Source organism: Elephantulus edwardii, unplaced genomic scaffold (assembly GCF_000299155.1).
Source record: "Elephantulus edwardii isolate Elephantulus edwardi_28Jun2011 unplaced genomic scaffold, EleEdw1.0 scaffold00104, whole genome shotgun sequence".
NCBI classification, from domain to species: domain Eukaryota; kingdom Metazoa; phylum Chordata; class Mammalia; order Macroscelidea; family Macroscelididae; genus Elephantulus; species Elephantulus edwardii.
The window spans coordinates 3,743,638-3,759,877 of NW_006399854.1; the positions used below are offsets into that span (position 1 = coordinate 3,743,638).

Genomic DNA, 16,240 nt, shown 5'->3' on the forward strand with positions numbered 1-16,240 from the left:
AAGTTTTTCCTAAACCCAAAGTATTGTGTTACTTCAACGGGGAAAGATTAAAACAGAGCACTGCGTTGGTCTAGAGACTTTATTGCTGGAACCTTTGTGCTAATTCACTGCCGGAACCTTTGTTTCTCAGTGCCTCATCTCGGCCGGTACTCATTTGCGAAGGACCGTCACTGACAAGTGTCTCTTGGTGTCTGTACCGAGGGTCTTGGAGGTGGCCCCGAGTGAAGTGACTTCGAGGCGAATCTGTAGGGGAGAAATCGCCATGGACGATCAGGGTTGCCCCCGGTGTAAGACCACCAAGTACCGGAATCCTTCCTTGAAGCTGATGGTGAATGTATGCGGACATACATTGTGAGTACTGCCAGGGTGGATTCCTATGGGGGCCGGGGTGGGGGTTGGGGGACGCGCCGTATCGGAAAGAGAGCCTGGAGATCGCTCTGCCTTGGTTCGGGACTGCAAGCGTGGTGGTGTTTTTGACAAAAGGGAAGAGAATGCCAGAGCGAACGTTGCTTTCTGTGAACGAACGGTAGCTCCCAGCACTAAGAAATCATGGCTTGTTTTGGCTTGCTAGGTAGGTCTCAGATGTGGTATCCAGCAGTTTGTCAGGTTCCTTTGCCATAGCCCATGGAAATCCCAACTGGATTGCCAGACTATCTTCAGATATCTTTCTGGCTAAATGTTTGGGGTATTAGAGTAATTCTTTAATTTTACATGAATTTTTCTTTTCTTTTTTTTAAAGCATGAAAATGAGTGTATATAGCTGCTGTTTATTGTGTAAACGGATTAGAAAACCTCGTCAGTATGCCTAGTTAGCCTGTTGGAGTTCAGTAAGAATGTAATTTCTAAAAGAAAAATCTGAACTTAAGGCAGTTCAATTTTGGAGATGTTGTGGTACATTGTGTGCCAGCCACTGTTCTAAGCATTTTATGATGAATTATCTCACTTCAATCCCGGAACAGCCCAGTGAAGTAGATACTGGTATCCTCATTTCACAGGGCAGAAAATTGTGAGTGTTTAAGGTCCTTATTAAGTGAGCCCTGTTAGAATTGCAACTCGGAAGCCTAATTCTAGAATGCCTGTTTCTGAATCCAGGAATTTTTGAAGCCATTTGTTTTTGCAGTTTGGAGAAGGGAAAAGGGTTGAGTGTGAATATTTTAAAGAATATATGCAGGAGTTGACCATGCTGTTGCTTGCTACATTTTTATGGCTAGTAGAGGTAGGTGTTTTTCTCTAGAGTATTTTGGAATACTTTTGAAAGGTGCCAAATAAGGGTGAACATATATTATGTAGAAGGAAAATGGATGACTTTGAGCTGGAGAAGAGTGTGGTGCTGGAGAAGAGTACTGAATATACCAAGAACTCCATGAAAGAGGTTTGCACTTGAGAGAGTGAAGCCAAGCTGCTCCTTAGACGTAAGAATTCTAAAGCTTCGTCTGTCATACTTTGGACATGTTGCAAGGAGGGACCAGTCTTTGGAGAAGGACATTATGCTTGAGAGGGTGGAGGGACAGCACAAGAGAGGAAGACCCCTCGATGAAGATGGATTGACTCAGTGTTGGGTAATGGGGATAGGCGTGTCAGAGACATGTTTAGGTTGGCTCAGGATAGAGCAGAGTTCAGACCTGTTGTACATAGGATTGCTATGTGTTGCAAGCGACTTGACGGCACATACAACGACAACAACAACAACAACATATATTCCTATAATTTTTCTGGTTTCATATAGAAAATGATGGTTACTTAGTTATCTAGTGCTGCAGCGGGAAGGCTCTCTCTCTAGTTCTGTAGAAAGAGTTTTATTTTCTTAAGAATCTGTAGGCTGGGTGTTCCTTGGAGACCTTCATGTGTCTTGGCCTTCCATGGTGTTTTCTTGAGCAGATATGTGGGCCAAAAAAGTTACACTTCACCCCTGGCAATTATTTCTTGGTGATATTAAGGGTCCCCTACCTCTATGGATTAATTTCCTCCCCTTTTATTTCTCATGAGATAAAAGTTGTTATAGGCCACACCCTAGGTAAATACCTCTTAATAGGACTGTGTTGCAGTCCACCCTTAATCTTTAAGCATTTATTTGGTTCATGCATTTTGAGGGAACACAAGTTTTTAGGACAACAGTTCAATCTCTGACAGATGACTAATCTATAGTGTTGAAGCTGAGTTCTTTACGTAAGCACAAGTTGCACAATTACTTGAAATTATTATTATAATAGAATTTATTAATTTACTTAATTCTTTTCTTTTTCTTATTAATCTATGTTGTTCCTTCTCTTGTTGTTATATGCCATTGAGTCGCTTGCACTTCATAGCGACCCTGCGCAAAATGACTCTGAATTCTGCTCTATCCTGAGCCAGTCTCACTGTCTCTGACAAACCTACCCCCAAAATCCCAGGACTGTGTCAGTCCATTTCATCTGGGATCTTCTCTTGCACTATCCCTCTGCCTTTCTATGCAAGAGGTCCTCCAACGACTGGTCCCTGCTGGCCACATGCTCAAAATATGTAAGACGGAGGTTCAGTTGCCTCCAAGGAGCAGCCTGGTTTCACCCTCTCCGGTTTGTTCCTTGAAAGTCCATGGTATGTTTAGTACCACAACTCAAAGGCATCAGTTTCTTTCAACCCTAGTCACTGTCTGGTTCTCTGATACATAGCAAGTAATTGGGAAGACCATGGCCTGGATCAAGCAGGTATACCTTAGTCTACAGACTGATGTTGTTGCTCTTCAGCATTTTTGAGAGGTCCCCTGACAGCAGCCTTCCCCAGAGAAAGTAGTCTTTTGATTTTCTGACTGCTGGTGCCAAGAGAGTTGATTGTGGAGCCAAGCAAGCGAAAATTGTTAACACTCTCAATCTCTTCTCCATCTATCGTGGTGCTGCCCATTGGCCCAGTGGTGAAAATCTTTGCTTAATATTGAGCTTCAGTCCATAATGTAGATAGTAGTCCTTGACCTTCCGCAGCAAACACTTCAGGTCTTCCTCAGTTTAGGTGACAGGGTTTTGTCATCTGCATAATGCAGGTTGTTGATGAGTCTTCCTCCTGGGAAGACTCCCATATTCCTCCTCATAAAGTCCAGCCTCTTGAATGATTTGTATATAGATTAAAATGATTAGATTAGAAAGAAACAATCAAATAAGAATGTATAAAAAAGGAAGTGAGGTAAGTAGTGTAGATAAATTCTTATGTTTGTAGAGACACTTTATCTGGTTTCTCTCCATTTTTCTGTATTGCTTTGTTATAATTGGTACTCATGGAAAGGGAGATGATCAAAAGTATTCTAAATGTAGTTCACTAGAAAAAACTTCTGACAATTTTAGCAGATATCAGTCAAGTAGGGAAGATTATAAGATTTCATGAAAATAAATGTCATTAAATTTTTTTAAATTGTGATTTGAATGAAACAAAACAGATTATTTTTTCATTCAGCAAGTTTCACACAGATTTTTGGTATATTGTAACTTAGTTACAATATCCACATTGTAATAGCACTTTCCCTCCCACCTCCCACTATTCTCATTTCCTTGAATCCTATTATCCTACACCTTTCTGCATTTAGGCTTTTATCCTTGAACAAATTCTGCTCTTTTGACCTTATATGCTTAGTTATTCTAAAGAATAATTGTTTTCCTTGCGATACTCGTCATTTTATAAGCCTATTAATTGTTTGGCTGAAAGTTCCAAGTTCTAAAGGTGACTGAGGGCCATGGTCACAGGGATTCCAACAGACTTTCTAGGACAAATAAGCTGGTCTTTTTTAAAAATGAGTCTCTGAATTTGTTCCATATTTCCCCCCACTTTATTCAGAATCTTATACTGTGATGATCCTTTTGAGAGGTGTCAGTGGTAATGGTAACCAGCCTCTGTTTCGGTGATCTGGTGTTGGGGTCATGGAAGGTGAGGTTAGTATGGTTCGTTAGTCCTTTGGAGTAATTTTTTTAGTGTATTTTTGCTTCTTTCCTATTTTTTGTTCCAGACAGGGGGAGATCAATAGTTATACCGTAATTACTAACAAACTTTTAAGACTTCAGTTACTACTCTCCATGGTAGGATGTAGAACATTGTCTTTGTGGCCCTCATTATGCCAGTTGATGTTGATGTTCCCCAGAATTATGGTCCCACGGCCTCAGAACCAGAACTCATTCTCTCAAGATGTTTGTTTATAATTGAAGCATACAAAGAATTTGCCCCCTGTTGACTCTACAGTATATAGTAATGCTTTTTTTATTTACTCACATCTTTATTTACTCACATCTGAAAGTTGGACAGTGACTAAGGATGGTAGACAAAGTGATGCCCTTGTTGTGTTGAAGAAGAGAGAGTTCCAATGTATTTACTCCTCCAGCATTTGCTCTCTTATTGAACTTAGCTGTTATTGCTGGGGTGAGATAATATTTACTGTTGTTCTGATTTATATGACAAAGTTTTGTCTTCCATACTTTGGACGTGTTGTAACAGAGGCTCTTCCTTGGCAAAGGATATAATGTTTAGAAATGTGGAGGCTTAGCAAAAGAAAGACCACCAATATGATTGATTGACACAGTGACTGCTCACTTGTGTCAGAGATGAAGAGAATAGCACAGGATAGGACAGAATTCAGATCTGTTATTCATAGGGTCGCTATGAGTTGTGCTCTACTTAGCAATAGCTAATGATTTGGTAGGCCTACTGATAAGAAGCTGTACTGTAGTCCTGAAGGCATGAGGCAGGCTCCTCCCATGCAATTCACTGCCTCTGAAAATCTGCTGGAGGGTCAGCTATGAGTTGTCTCTGACTTACCGGCACACAGGAACAACAATGGCTAATGGTTTTGTATGTCTTCATTTGTTTGTTGGTCATCTGAATGTCTTCTTTAATGAAATGTGTTTTAATTTCCTCTTCCCGTTTAGTAATTGGTTTATCTTTCTAGTTTAAGTGTTGGAATTTAGTATACATTGTAGATATTAGTCCTTTGTCAGATATACAATTGCTGAATATATTTTCCCAGTCTGTGGGTTTTCTTTTATTCTTCTGGACAAGTCTTGATGCACATAAGGATTGAATTTTTAGGAGGTTTCAGTTGTCTAGTTTATTCTCTGCTGATTGTGCATTTTTATTTATATTTGAGAGTCTATTAAATGCCATAGATTGGGGTTCTTAAGTTTGATCCAGTGTTTTCTTTGATGACCTTGGTAGTTTTAGGTTTCACATTTAGTCCTGTGAACTATGAGTTAGTTTTTTATATGGTGTGTGAGAGAGATCGTTTCAGTTTTTTTACAAATAGAAATCTAATTTTGTGAGCATCATTTGTCTTTTCCTCATTTAATGGATTTAATTTATTCATCAAAGATCAGCTATCCATGTTGTTGTTATGTGTTAGTGAGTCAATTCTGACTCATAGCAACACTAAGCACAATAGCTCTGAACTCTGCTCTACTCTATAGAGCCAATCTCACGGCCTCTGACACACCTACCCTCATTACCCCAGTTATTCCATTAATCTATTTCATCCATGGAGTCTTCCTCTCCTGCACTGTCTCTCCACCCTTCCAAGCATGATGTCCTTTAACAACTGATCCCTCCTGGCAACATGCCCAAAGTATGTGAGATAAAGCCTTAAAATTCTTGCTTCCAAGAAGCAGCTTGGTTTCACTCTTTTCAGGACAGACTGTTCTCTTGACAGTCCATGGTTCAATACTCTTCTAAAACCAAACCAAACCAAACCAAACCAAACCAAACCAAACCAAACCAAACCAAACCAAACCAAACCAAACCAACCAAACAAACAAAACAAAACAAAACAAAACTCCAGCACCACAACTCAAAGGCACAATTATTCTTCTGTCATCTTTGGTCATTATCCAGCTCTCTGATGCATAGCAAGTAATTGTGAAGACCATGGCCTGGATCAGGCGCCCCTTAGTCTCTAGACTGGTGGTGTTGCTCTTCAGTACACTGGAGAGGTCCTTGACAGCAGATTTTCTAATGCAGCTTGTCTTTTGATTTCCTGAACTGAAGGTGCCAAGAGTGTTGATTGTGGAACTAAGTAAGCTGAAATCGTTAACAATCTCAATCTCTTCTTCATCTATCATGGTGCTGCCAATTGGCCCCGTGGGTAGAGTCTTTGTTTTCTTGATGTTGGGCTTCAATTCATATTGCAGACTATAGTTCTTGACAGTTTGCAACAATTCTTAAGGCCCTCCTTAGTTTTGGCAAGCAAGTTTGTGTAATCTGCATAATATAAATTGTTAATGAGTCTTCCTGCAATCCTCAATGCCACATTCCTCCTCATAAAGTCCAGCCTCCTGAATGATTTGTTCTGCATGTAGATGGTAAAGATATGGATACAGGACACATCCATGACACACTTCTTTCCTGATTTTGGACCTTGCTTTGCTTCCTTACTCTGTCCTGGCAACTGCTTTCTGGCTTAGGTTATAGGTTTCACATGAGTACAATTAGGTGTCTGGGGATAGATTTACTTCCGGATTCTCAAAGCTGTTTCCTTGTTCTGTTTATCAGCTTGTTTTGATTATTACGACTGTGTAGTAGGTTTTGACACCTGGAAATGTAAAACATTTTACTTTGTTTTCCTTCTTCAGTTTTTATATTGTATGTATTCTTGAGTTACAACCGACTCATAGCTGACCCTTTAGTGAGTTTTCAGTGGCAGTAAATTGCGTTGAAGGAGATTACTCATCTTTCCTTCACAGTGCAACTGGTAGATGTGAACTGCATACCTTTAAGTTGACTGCCTAGCTCCTTCCCACTGAGTTACCCGAACTTCCTCTTCAGTAGTCCTTTATTTTCCAGAATCTCTTTAGTTTCTGAAGAATGATAGCAGGATCTGGATGAGGACTGCTTTATAATTTAAGATTGCTTTTGGTAGTATTGACACTTTCACAATTAAATCTTTTATCCAGGAGCATGGCTTATTCCTCCATTTATGGAGATCTTTTTGATTTTGTTATAGTATTTTGTAGTTTTTGATTTAGATCTTTTGTATTTCTTTTTTAGCTTTATTCCTAAGAATTTAATCTTTTGGGTGGATATTGTAAATTATACTGTTCTCCTTATTTCCTTTTCAGAGTTGTCTTTGTTACTGTAAAGGAATCCAAGTGTTTTTTGTATGTTTACCCTGTACTCTGTCACTTTGTTGAAACTTGAATTGTATCTGGTGATTTTGCTAGGGAGCTTTGGTGGCCTAGTGTTAAGAAGCTGCACTGTAATCTTGAAGGCAAACAGTTCAAATCAATCAGCTGCTGAGAGAGAGACACACACACACACAGAAAGAAGAGAGAGAGAGGAAGAGAAAGAGAAAGAGAGATGGGCAGCTCTGTGAGAGAGAAATGGACAGTCTATCTGCCTCTGAAAACCTGCTGGAGTGTTAGCTGTGGTTCGGTTCTGACTCAACGGTACACAACAAGAAGAGCAACAGTCTTGTTGCTGTGTCTTTGGGATCTCTTTGTGTAGGATCATATCTTCTGCAAATAGTTTCACTTTTTCTTTGCAAATTTGAATATCTTTTATTTCCCTTTCTTACCTTATTGTTCTGGCTAAAATTTCCAGTACAGTATTGAATAGAAGTGGTGATAAAAGACATCTTTGTCTGGTGTTCTTTGAAAGGGAGGTGCTTTCATTTGCTCCATTGAGATTAATGTTGGTCATTGGGGTTTTTTTTTTTTTTTTAAAATCTCTCTGTGTGTGGTGTATGTACTGTCAAATTGGATCTGACTGATACAGGAGGAGACTGTCCCTCCTTCTCCAGCAGAACATCTGGTGGATTCGAACCACGAACCTCTGGGATTACAGTGCAGCTTCTTGCCACTAGGCCACCAGAGCTCCCTAGTCATTGGCTTTCTTTATGAGCTTTCAATTGTGTTGAAACATTTCCTTTCTAGTCCTATTTTGTTGAGCATTTTTATCAGAAAAAGGTGTTGAATTTTGTCATATTGTTTTTTTCTGTATTGATTATTATGACCATGTGGTTTTACCCCTGTACTTTTTATATAGATTATGCTGATTATTTTTCTGATGTTATACCACTCTTGCATGCCTGATATAAATATATGAAACTTGATCATGATGTGTGATTTTCTTTGATATGATGGTAGATTTTATTGGCTAGGATTTTGTTTGTTGAGAATTTTTGTGTCTATATGCATGAGAGATCTTCATCTATAATTTTCTTTTTAAGTGATATTTTTGCTTGGATTTGGTATCAGAGTTATGCTTGTCTCCAAATGAATTGGAAAATAATTCATCTTTTTCTATATTCTGAAATAGAATGATTGAAATTAGTGTCAGCTTTTCTTTGAAAGTTTAGTAGAATTCCCTGGTGAAGTTGTCTGAAACAAGACTTTTTGTTTAGGAGCTTTTTTAAAAAATAATGATCTGTTGGGCTTATTTTTTGGTGAATCTGTTAACATTTTCTACCTCTGCCTGTGTTAATTTATGTAGCAAGTGCACTTATAAAAATTATTTATTTATAAATTCACTTATTTCCTCTATTTATTGGAGTACAGTTCTTCATATTGTTGTTATTAGGTGCTCCCTGAGTTGAGGCATAGTAACTCTTTGAACAACAGATATGAACTATCTCTGATGTAGCGGAGATACATTGTTAAGTCTCATTGTTAAGTCACTGCATCACTTCATCCTGTTGAGGGTCTTCCTTTCTTTCTTAGAACCTCCATTTTTCTTCAGCTTGATGCCTTTTTCCAAGGACTAGTCTCTCTTGGTCTGTTGGTATGAATAGTATCCCATCACTCACAACAATATAATTAGGATAAATCTTGAAATAGTCAAGGAAGACTTGTTAATACAAGTGTTATTTAAAATATGCACCAACAGCCAAAGCCAAAGAAAAGGAAATTGAGGAATTCTTCCAGTTTTTCAGTCTGAAATTGACCAAACATGTAATCAAGATGCATTAATAATAATTGGAGACTGGAATGCAAAAGTTGAAAGAATGGTAGTTGGAAATTTATGATTGAATTTGTATGTCCAATGACATATTAAACACAGATACCTTTTTGAAAAGACACAGAAGGTGACCATACACATGACTGAAACTGATGGACTGCACAAGAGTTAGATTGATTACATCTCTGGAAAGAATCATTGGAGAAGCCGAGTATCAGCAGTCAAAGCCAGGTCAGGTGCTGACTGTGGAGTGTACCATCAATTACTCATGTTCAAGTTCAAATTCAAGTTGAAGAAAAGAAAAAAAACAATTCCAGAAGAACCACAGAGCGACTTTGGTTGTATCCCACCTGAATTTAAAAATCATCTCAAGAATAGGTTTGAGATATTTACACTTACGATTAAAGAACAGAAGAGTTATGGGATGTCATCAAAGATATCATCCACAAAGAGAGCAGAAGGTCATTATAAAGACAGAAGTGAAAGGAAAGTCCAAAATGGATGTCAGAAGAGATTCTGGACTCTGAAAACTGCACTGTTGTTGTTAAGTGCCGTTGGGTTGCAGGCGACTCATAGCAATCCTATGAAGGAGAGTCCTCAACGCTTGGTTGTCTTTCATCCTCTCTCTGGGTTCATAGGGTTTCCGGAGGCAAGCTGTTATGGAAGTGGATGCCACTCCTCCTTCCAAGCTTGTTTTAATTGGGGAGCTCCATCCCACTCTCTGTCCGCATTGGGTAACCAACAATTAATGCATTTGACACATCAGTGTCACAGTGTTCAGGCTCACAGCAACAACACATTACTGCTGTATGGCAAGTGGACACTCGAGGGCTATACGACCTAGAGGAATGTTTGAACAAAAACAATGAAAGATAGGCCCAAAGGCCGTGGATTAAAAGTCACCCACCTTTTGCTTGGTAGAATTGCTTTCTGTCTACCCGGCCAACTGATCTCTTTCTATGTTGATGCTATTGTTAAGTGCTGTTGAGTTGCAGGCGACTCATAGCGACTCTACGAAGGAGAGTCCTCAACGCTTGTGTGTCTTTAATCCTCTTTCTATGTTCATAGGGTTTCCGGAGACAAGCTATTACAGAAGTGGATGCCAGTCCTGCTTCTAAGCTTGTTTTAATCGCGGAGCTCTACCCCACACTGTCCGCATTGGGTAACCGACCATTAATACATTTGACACGTCAGCATCACAGTGTTCAGCCTCACAGCAACCACAAGTTACCGGTGTACGGCAAGTGGACACACCAGGGCTATACAACCTAGAGGAATGTTTGAACAAAAACAGTGAAAGAGAGGCCCGAGGGTCGTGGATTAAAAGTCACCCACCTTTGGCTTGGTGGCATCGCTTTCTGTCCACTGGGTCCACTGGTCTCTCTTTATGTTGTTCAGTGCCATCGAGTCGCAGGTGACTCAAAGTCAAATTAAAGGGCATAGACGCTGATATAAGACAGATGAACAGATTTCAAAGGGTAGCTCAAAAAGACAAAGCAAAAATATTATAGTGGAATGTGCAAAAGAGTTGGATTTGGAGAATTAAAAAGGGAAGAACTCACCTGGTATTTTCAAACATAAAGAACTGAAAAACAGAGTCAAGCTTTGAGTTGCAATACTGAGAAACACTATGGGAAAAATCTTGCCTGTATCAGGAAGCATACAAAGGAGATGGGGGAATACATAGAGTCACTGTTTTAAAAAGAAATTGGTTGACAAGGAAAAAAATATCAGGAAGTATCATATGAGAAAGAGCCTGTGGTGGTGAGGGAAGATGTTCAAGCTGCATTGAAGGCATTGGCATAAAGCAAGACCCCAGCAATCAGTAGAATATTAATTGATGTGTTTCAGCTAACAGATATAACACTGAATGGCCTCACCAGTATATGCCAGGAAGTTTGGCCAACTGACTAGAAGAGATCTATGTTTGTTATTGTTCCCCAGAAAAGTGATCCAATGGAATATAGAAATGATCGAACAGTATCATTATTATCATGTACAAGCAAAATCTTTCTAAAAAGCTTCCAAAAACAGCAAGAACAACTAGAGAAAGAGAACTGCCAGAAGTTCAGGCTGGCTTTAGAAGAGCCTGGCACCAGGGATATAATTGCTGATGTCATATTGATTTTGGCTGAAGTCAGAGAATATCTGAAGATTGTCCATTTGTGTTTTATTGACTGTACAAAAATGTATTTGACTGTGTAGATCATAGGAATTCCAGAACAGTAAATTATCTTTAGCTTATTGGTAAGAGGCTTTGCACATGGTTTGAATCTACCAGCTGCCCCACGGGAGAAAGATGGGCAGTCTCCTCTCGTGTGATTTACTGCCTTTGGAAACCCACTGGAGGGTCAGATAAGGGTTTGTTCTGACTTGAGGGTACTTAATAACAACAATACCTAGACCAAGAAACTATTAACAGAAAAGAGCAAGGGAAGATTTCTTAGCTTAAAATTGGAGACGTGTACATCAGGGCTGTTTACTTACTCCATACCTATTCAGTCTGTATGTTGAACACATTGTTTGAGAAGCTGGACTTTATGAAGAAAAAGGTTGCATGAGGATTGGAGGAAGACTGATAAATAACCTGCATTATGCAGATAGCATAACTTACGTACTGAAAGCAAGGAGAATTTGAGGTGGTTGCTGCAGAGGTTCAGTGACTGCAGCTTTCAATATGAATTACATTCCAACATCATAAAACCAAAAATCCTCACCACTGGGGCCAGTAGGCAACATCATGTTGGATGTAGAAATGATTGAGATTGTTAGCAATTTCATCTTGCATGGATCCATTGTCAGCACCCTTTGTACCAGCATTCAGGAGATCTAGAGACATAATGCATTGGGAAAGTCTGCTATCAGAGACTTCTTCAAAGTCCTGAAGAACAATAATGTCAATTTACAGACTAAAGTGTGTCTGATTCAAGCCACAGTCTTTTAAATTACCTGTTGTGGGTCTGAGAACTGGACAGTGAATGAGGATGACAGAAGAAAAAAATGATGCTTCTGAGTTATGGTGTTGGAGAAGACTGCTGGATATCCATGGACTGCCAAAAGAACAGATATGTTTTAGAGAAAGTGCAATCAGAATGCTCCTTATAGGAAAGAATGGTGAAACTTTCCCTTCCATACTTTGGGTATATTGTTGGGAGAGGCTATTTCCTGGAGAGGAACATCATTTTTGGAAAGGTAGGAAGTCAGCAAAAGAGAGTAAGACCCTCAGTGAGATGTCTCAATGAGTATCTGCTACAGTGGGCTCAAGTGTGTTCAGGATGATAGAATGACACAGGATAAAATGGGATTCAGGTCTGGTATTCACTGGGTCTCTATGAATGGTATTCGTAGAGGCAGTCAGTGGCACTTAACAATAAACAAGTTTCTTTCTGGCAACATAATTGAAGTATGTGAAATGAAATTTCACCATCCTTGCCTCTAACGAACATCCTTGTTGCACTTCTTCCAAGACACAGATTTAGGTTTTCTTTTGGCATTCTGTGAAATATTCAGTAGTCTTCTCCAGCACTGCAACTTAAAGGCATTGCTTTTTCCTTCTGCCATCCATGTTCACTGTCCAACCTTCAGATGCATAGCAAGTAATTGAAAAGACCATGACTTTGATTTGGTCTTTAAACTGGTATCATTGCTACTTAACTCCTTGGAGAGGTCCTTGACAGCTGGTTTTCCCAATGCAATACGTCTTTTGATTTCTTGACTGCTAGTACCAAGACTATTGATTATAGAGCCAAAGGAAAGAAAATAATTGACAGCTTCAATCTTTTCTCCATTTATTATAATGTTGTCTTGGCCTAGAGGTGAGGATTTTTGTCTTTTTGATACTAAGATGTGATCCACACTGAAGACTATAGTCTTTGATCTTGTGCAGTAAATGCTTCAAAGTCCTCTTCACTTTCTACAAGCAATGTTGTATCATATACATAACACAGGTTGTTGATAAGCCTTCCTCTTATCCTTATGCCACATTCTTTTTCATAAAGTGTAGCTTCTCTAATGATTTGCTCAGCATATAGATTGAATAGCTATAGAAAAGATACAACCCTGATTCACACCTTTTCTCATTTTAAGAGTCTCATGATCTACTGACAGAGCTAGCTGGGCAACATTCTTTTCTCATTTTAAACTTTGTAGTGTTCATTTGTTCTGCTTGGACGACTGCTTCTTGGTCTGTGTATAGCTTTCACATGAGAACAATTAAGTATTTTGGGATTCTCATTCTTTTTTATATTTTATTTTTTTGTGAGAAAAGATAAGTTTATTAGGAAAAAGATATCTTTAAGAGTGAAATAGGCCTCTCTCAAAAGCAGAACTAGAAGAAGGTACTTTACTAGGTGCACTGTGCCATATTATAGCCTGTGGTCTTCTGAGCTTGAATTTGGGCTATAAGGATGCTATGGTGGGCTGTCCATCCTGACAGCATTTATGAGCTAAAACACTGCCTTTTTGACAGTGGCTTCTGCCTATGTCATCACTGGGGCATGGGACATCAAGTTCTTCCATTCTTCTTAATGTTACCCATAGTTTGTTAAGATCCACACTGTCAGACACCTTTTAATAGTCAATAGAACAAAAGTAAACATCTTTCTGGTATTCTCTACTTTTAGCCAAGATCCATCTCACATCAGTAATGGGATCCCTTGTGCCACAACCTCTTCTGAATCCAAGTAGAATTTTTGGCAGTTCCCTGTAGATTTGCAGGAACTTTTAAAAAAAGTTCCAGCCTTTAAAAAATCATGCTCAGCAAGATTTTACTTACAAGTGATTTTAATGAGATTGTTTGAAAGTTTCCACCTTCTATTGGATCCACAAATATAGTCTACAAACACACACACACATCACATCAATAACCTACATTGTATAGATGACACAACTTTGCTTAATGCATGTGAGGAGGACTTAAAGCACTTGTTGCAGAAGATCAAGGAATGCTGCCTACTGTATGGATTGCATCTCAAGGTCAAGAAAACAAAGATTCTGACCACTGGACCTATAGGCAACATCATGATGGATGGAGAAAAGACTGAAACTGTCAACAACTTCACCTTGCTTGGATCCACAATTAAAACCCTTAGTACCATCAGTCAGGAAATCAGGAGATGTATTGTGCTGGGAAAGTTTTCAATTAGGGACCTCTCCAAATTACTGAAGAGTAATGATGTCAGTTTGTGGACTAGCTGTGTTTGATTCAGGCCATGATCTTTCCAATCTCTTGTGCATCTAAGAGCTGGACAATGAATAAGGATGACAGAAGACTTGATGCCTGTGAGCAGTGGTGTTAGAGAACAGCACTGAACATTCCATAGATGGCCAAAACAAACAGCCCTTTGAAATCTTTTGTTCATCTTTTACTTGCACATCTCTTGCCTTTGTTTTGACTTCTTGACCACCTCAAGTGTTGTTTTTCAGTCTTTTCTGGTACCCATTTCACTCTTGTTTTTCCTGTGCCTTTGTAAGGACCTTTTGCTTTATTCATGAATAGTATTCTATTCTTTTTAATTCTATCCTTTTTAATTTTAGTTGATTCTGCTGTGATGTCATCCTTTTTATGCCTTATGTTATTTTTTTTTTGTGAGATAAATAATTTTATTTTTGTTTTAAAAGGGGTTTAAGCAGATGTCTAACAGTTTTATAAGATCTGATCAGTGTTCTGTGCTATCAAAATAATCTTTTTTTATTTTATAATTTCTGTGCATGTACCGTCAAATCAGATCTGACTGGTACAGGAGGAGATTGTCCCTCCTTCTCCAGCAGAACATCTGGTGGATTCGAACTGCTCACCTCTTGGGTGGCAGTGCAGCTTCTAGCAACTAGGCCACCAGAGCTCCCTTATTTTTTTAAAATTTTATTTTATTAATTTTAATGAACATGTACAGAGATTTTGGATTTCCATTCATTCATTGTTGCACTTTTCACCCTGCCGACCTCTCCCCCCAAGTTCGCTCCTCTCTTTGAAAAGTAAAAGAAAAATTCCTTCATTGGTATACAATCCCCCTGTTCCCGTCTTCCCCCCTGCAGTGCTCTCCACTATGCAACCTTAATTCTGGACTCTTGTGATAACCATAATACCCTGTTATATATCGCTTTTAAACTGTTCTCTCCCTCATCTGTTTCAATGCAGTACACATAATTTATCCAGTTTTCCTTGTTATTTTTATCCTCCTTAAGTGAAGCATACTTGAAGCACTTGCTCCAGAAGACCAAAGACTACCATCTTCAATATGAATTTTATCTCAACATCAAGAAAACAAAACCATGAACCATTGAACCCTTGAACCATTAGGCAACATTTTGATAAATGGAGAAAAGATTGAAGTTGTCATTGATTTAATTTTATTTCCATCACAATCATCAACCATGGTATTAGCTGTCAAGACATCAGAAGACACATTGCAGTAGGATAAGCTGCTGTCCCGGACTTATTTAAAGTGCTAAAATCAAGGATGTCAGTATAAAGACTAACATTTGCATGAGCCAAGTCATGATATTTTCATTTACTTCTTATACATCTGAAAGTTGGACAATAAATAAGAATCACCAGGGGTGGTGGGAGGGGTGCAGGGGGGGGTTGTTTACCAAAGAAAGAATTTTTCTTTTACTTTTTCAAGGAGAGGAGCAAACTGGGGGGGGGGCGGGGCGGGAGGGGAGAGGAGAGGTGGGCAGGGAGAAAAAGTGCAACAATGAATGAATGAATGGAAATCCAAAATCTCTGTAAATGTTCATTAAAATTATTAAAATAAAATAAAAAAAAAAGAATCACAGAAGAAGTATTGATGCCTTTGCATTGTGGTGTTGGAGAATAGTACTGAATATTCCATGAACTACCAAAAGGAAAAACAAGTCTGTCTTGGAGGAAGTGCCCCTAGTGCTCCTTAGAGACAAGGTTATTGAAATGTTATCTCACGTCCATTTGGCATGTTGTGAGGAAGGGCCAGTTCTTGAATAAAGACATCATACTGGGAAAGGTGGAGAGTTAGAGAAAGCCCTTACCAAGATACATTGACAAAGTGACTGTAGCTTTAGGCTTGAACACATCAAAGATGGTGATGATGGGTTGGATAGGTTAAGGTTCAGTTCTGTTTACAGGTTCACTGGTAGGTGACACCTAGCAACAGCTGATCTTTATTTCTTTTCTTCCAGAGAGTGGAGGATTTGCTTGCTTTCTCCCCTCCCCCCAATTGTTTGTGCTATTAAAATGTTGGGTTTGATTTTCTTTTTCTGTTGTGTGCATTTGTTGGTATAAATTAGCTCTGCAGTACTGCTTTTGTTGTATCCTAAAGAGTATGTTATTTGTGTTAATTTGTTTCAATACATTTTTTAAAATTTATTT

At 38.9% G+C, this 16,240-nt stretch overlaps 1 protein-coding gene across 2 annotated transcripts in view; it reads left to right on the top strand.

Annotated features, from left to right (window-relative positions):
• The first annotated feature begins 189 nt into the window (after positions 1 to 189).
• Positions 190 to 16,240, top strand: part of MNAT1 (MNAT CDK-activating kinase assembly factor 1) — a 268,957-nt gene continuing 252,906 nt past the window's right edge. The window contains exon 1 of one of the 2 annotated variants that reach the window (XM_006891781.1): positions 190 to 351. In XM_006891781.1, coding sequence (XP_006891843.1) covers positions 263 to 351 — 89 coding nt within the window. In that variant the 5' untranslated portion in view covers positions 190 to 262. The remainder of the gene's footprint in view (positions 352 to 16,240) is intronic. The other variant, XM_006891782.1, reaches the window with a different exon arrangement.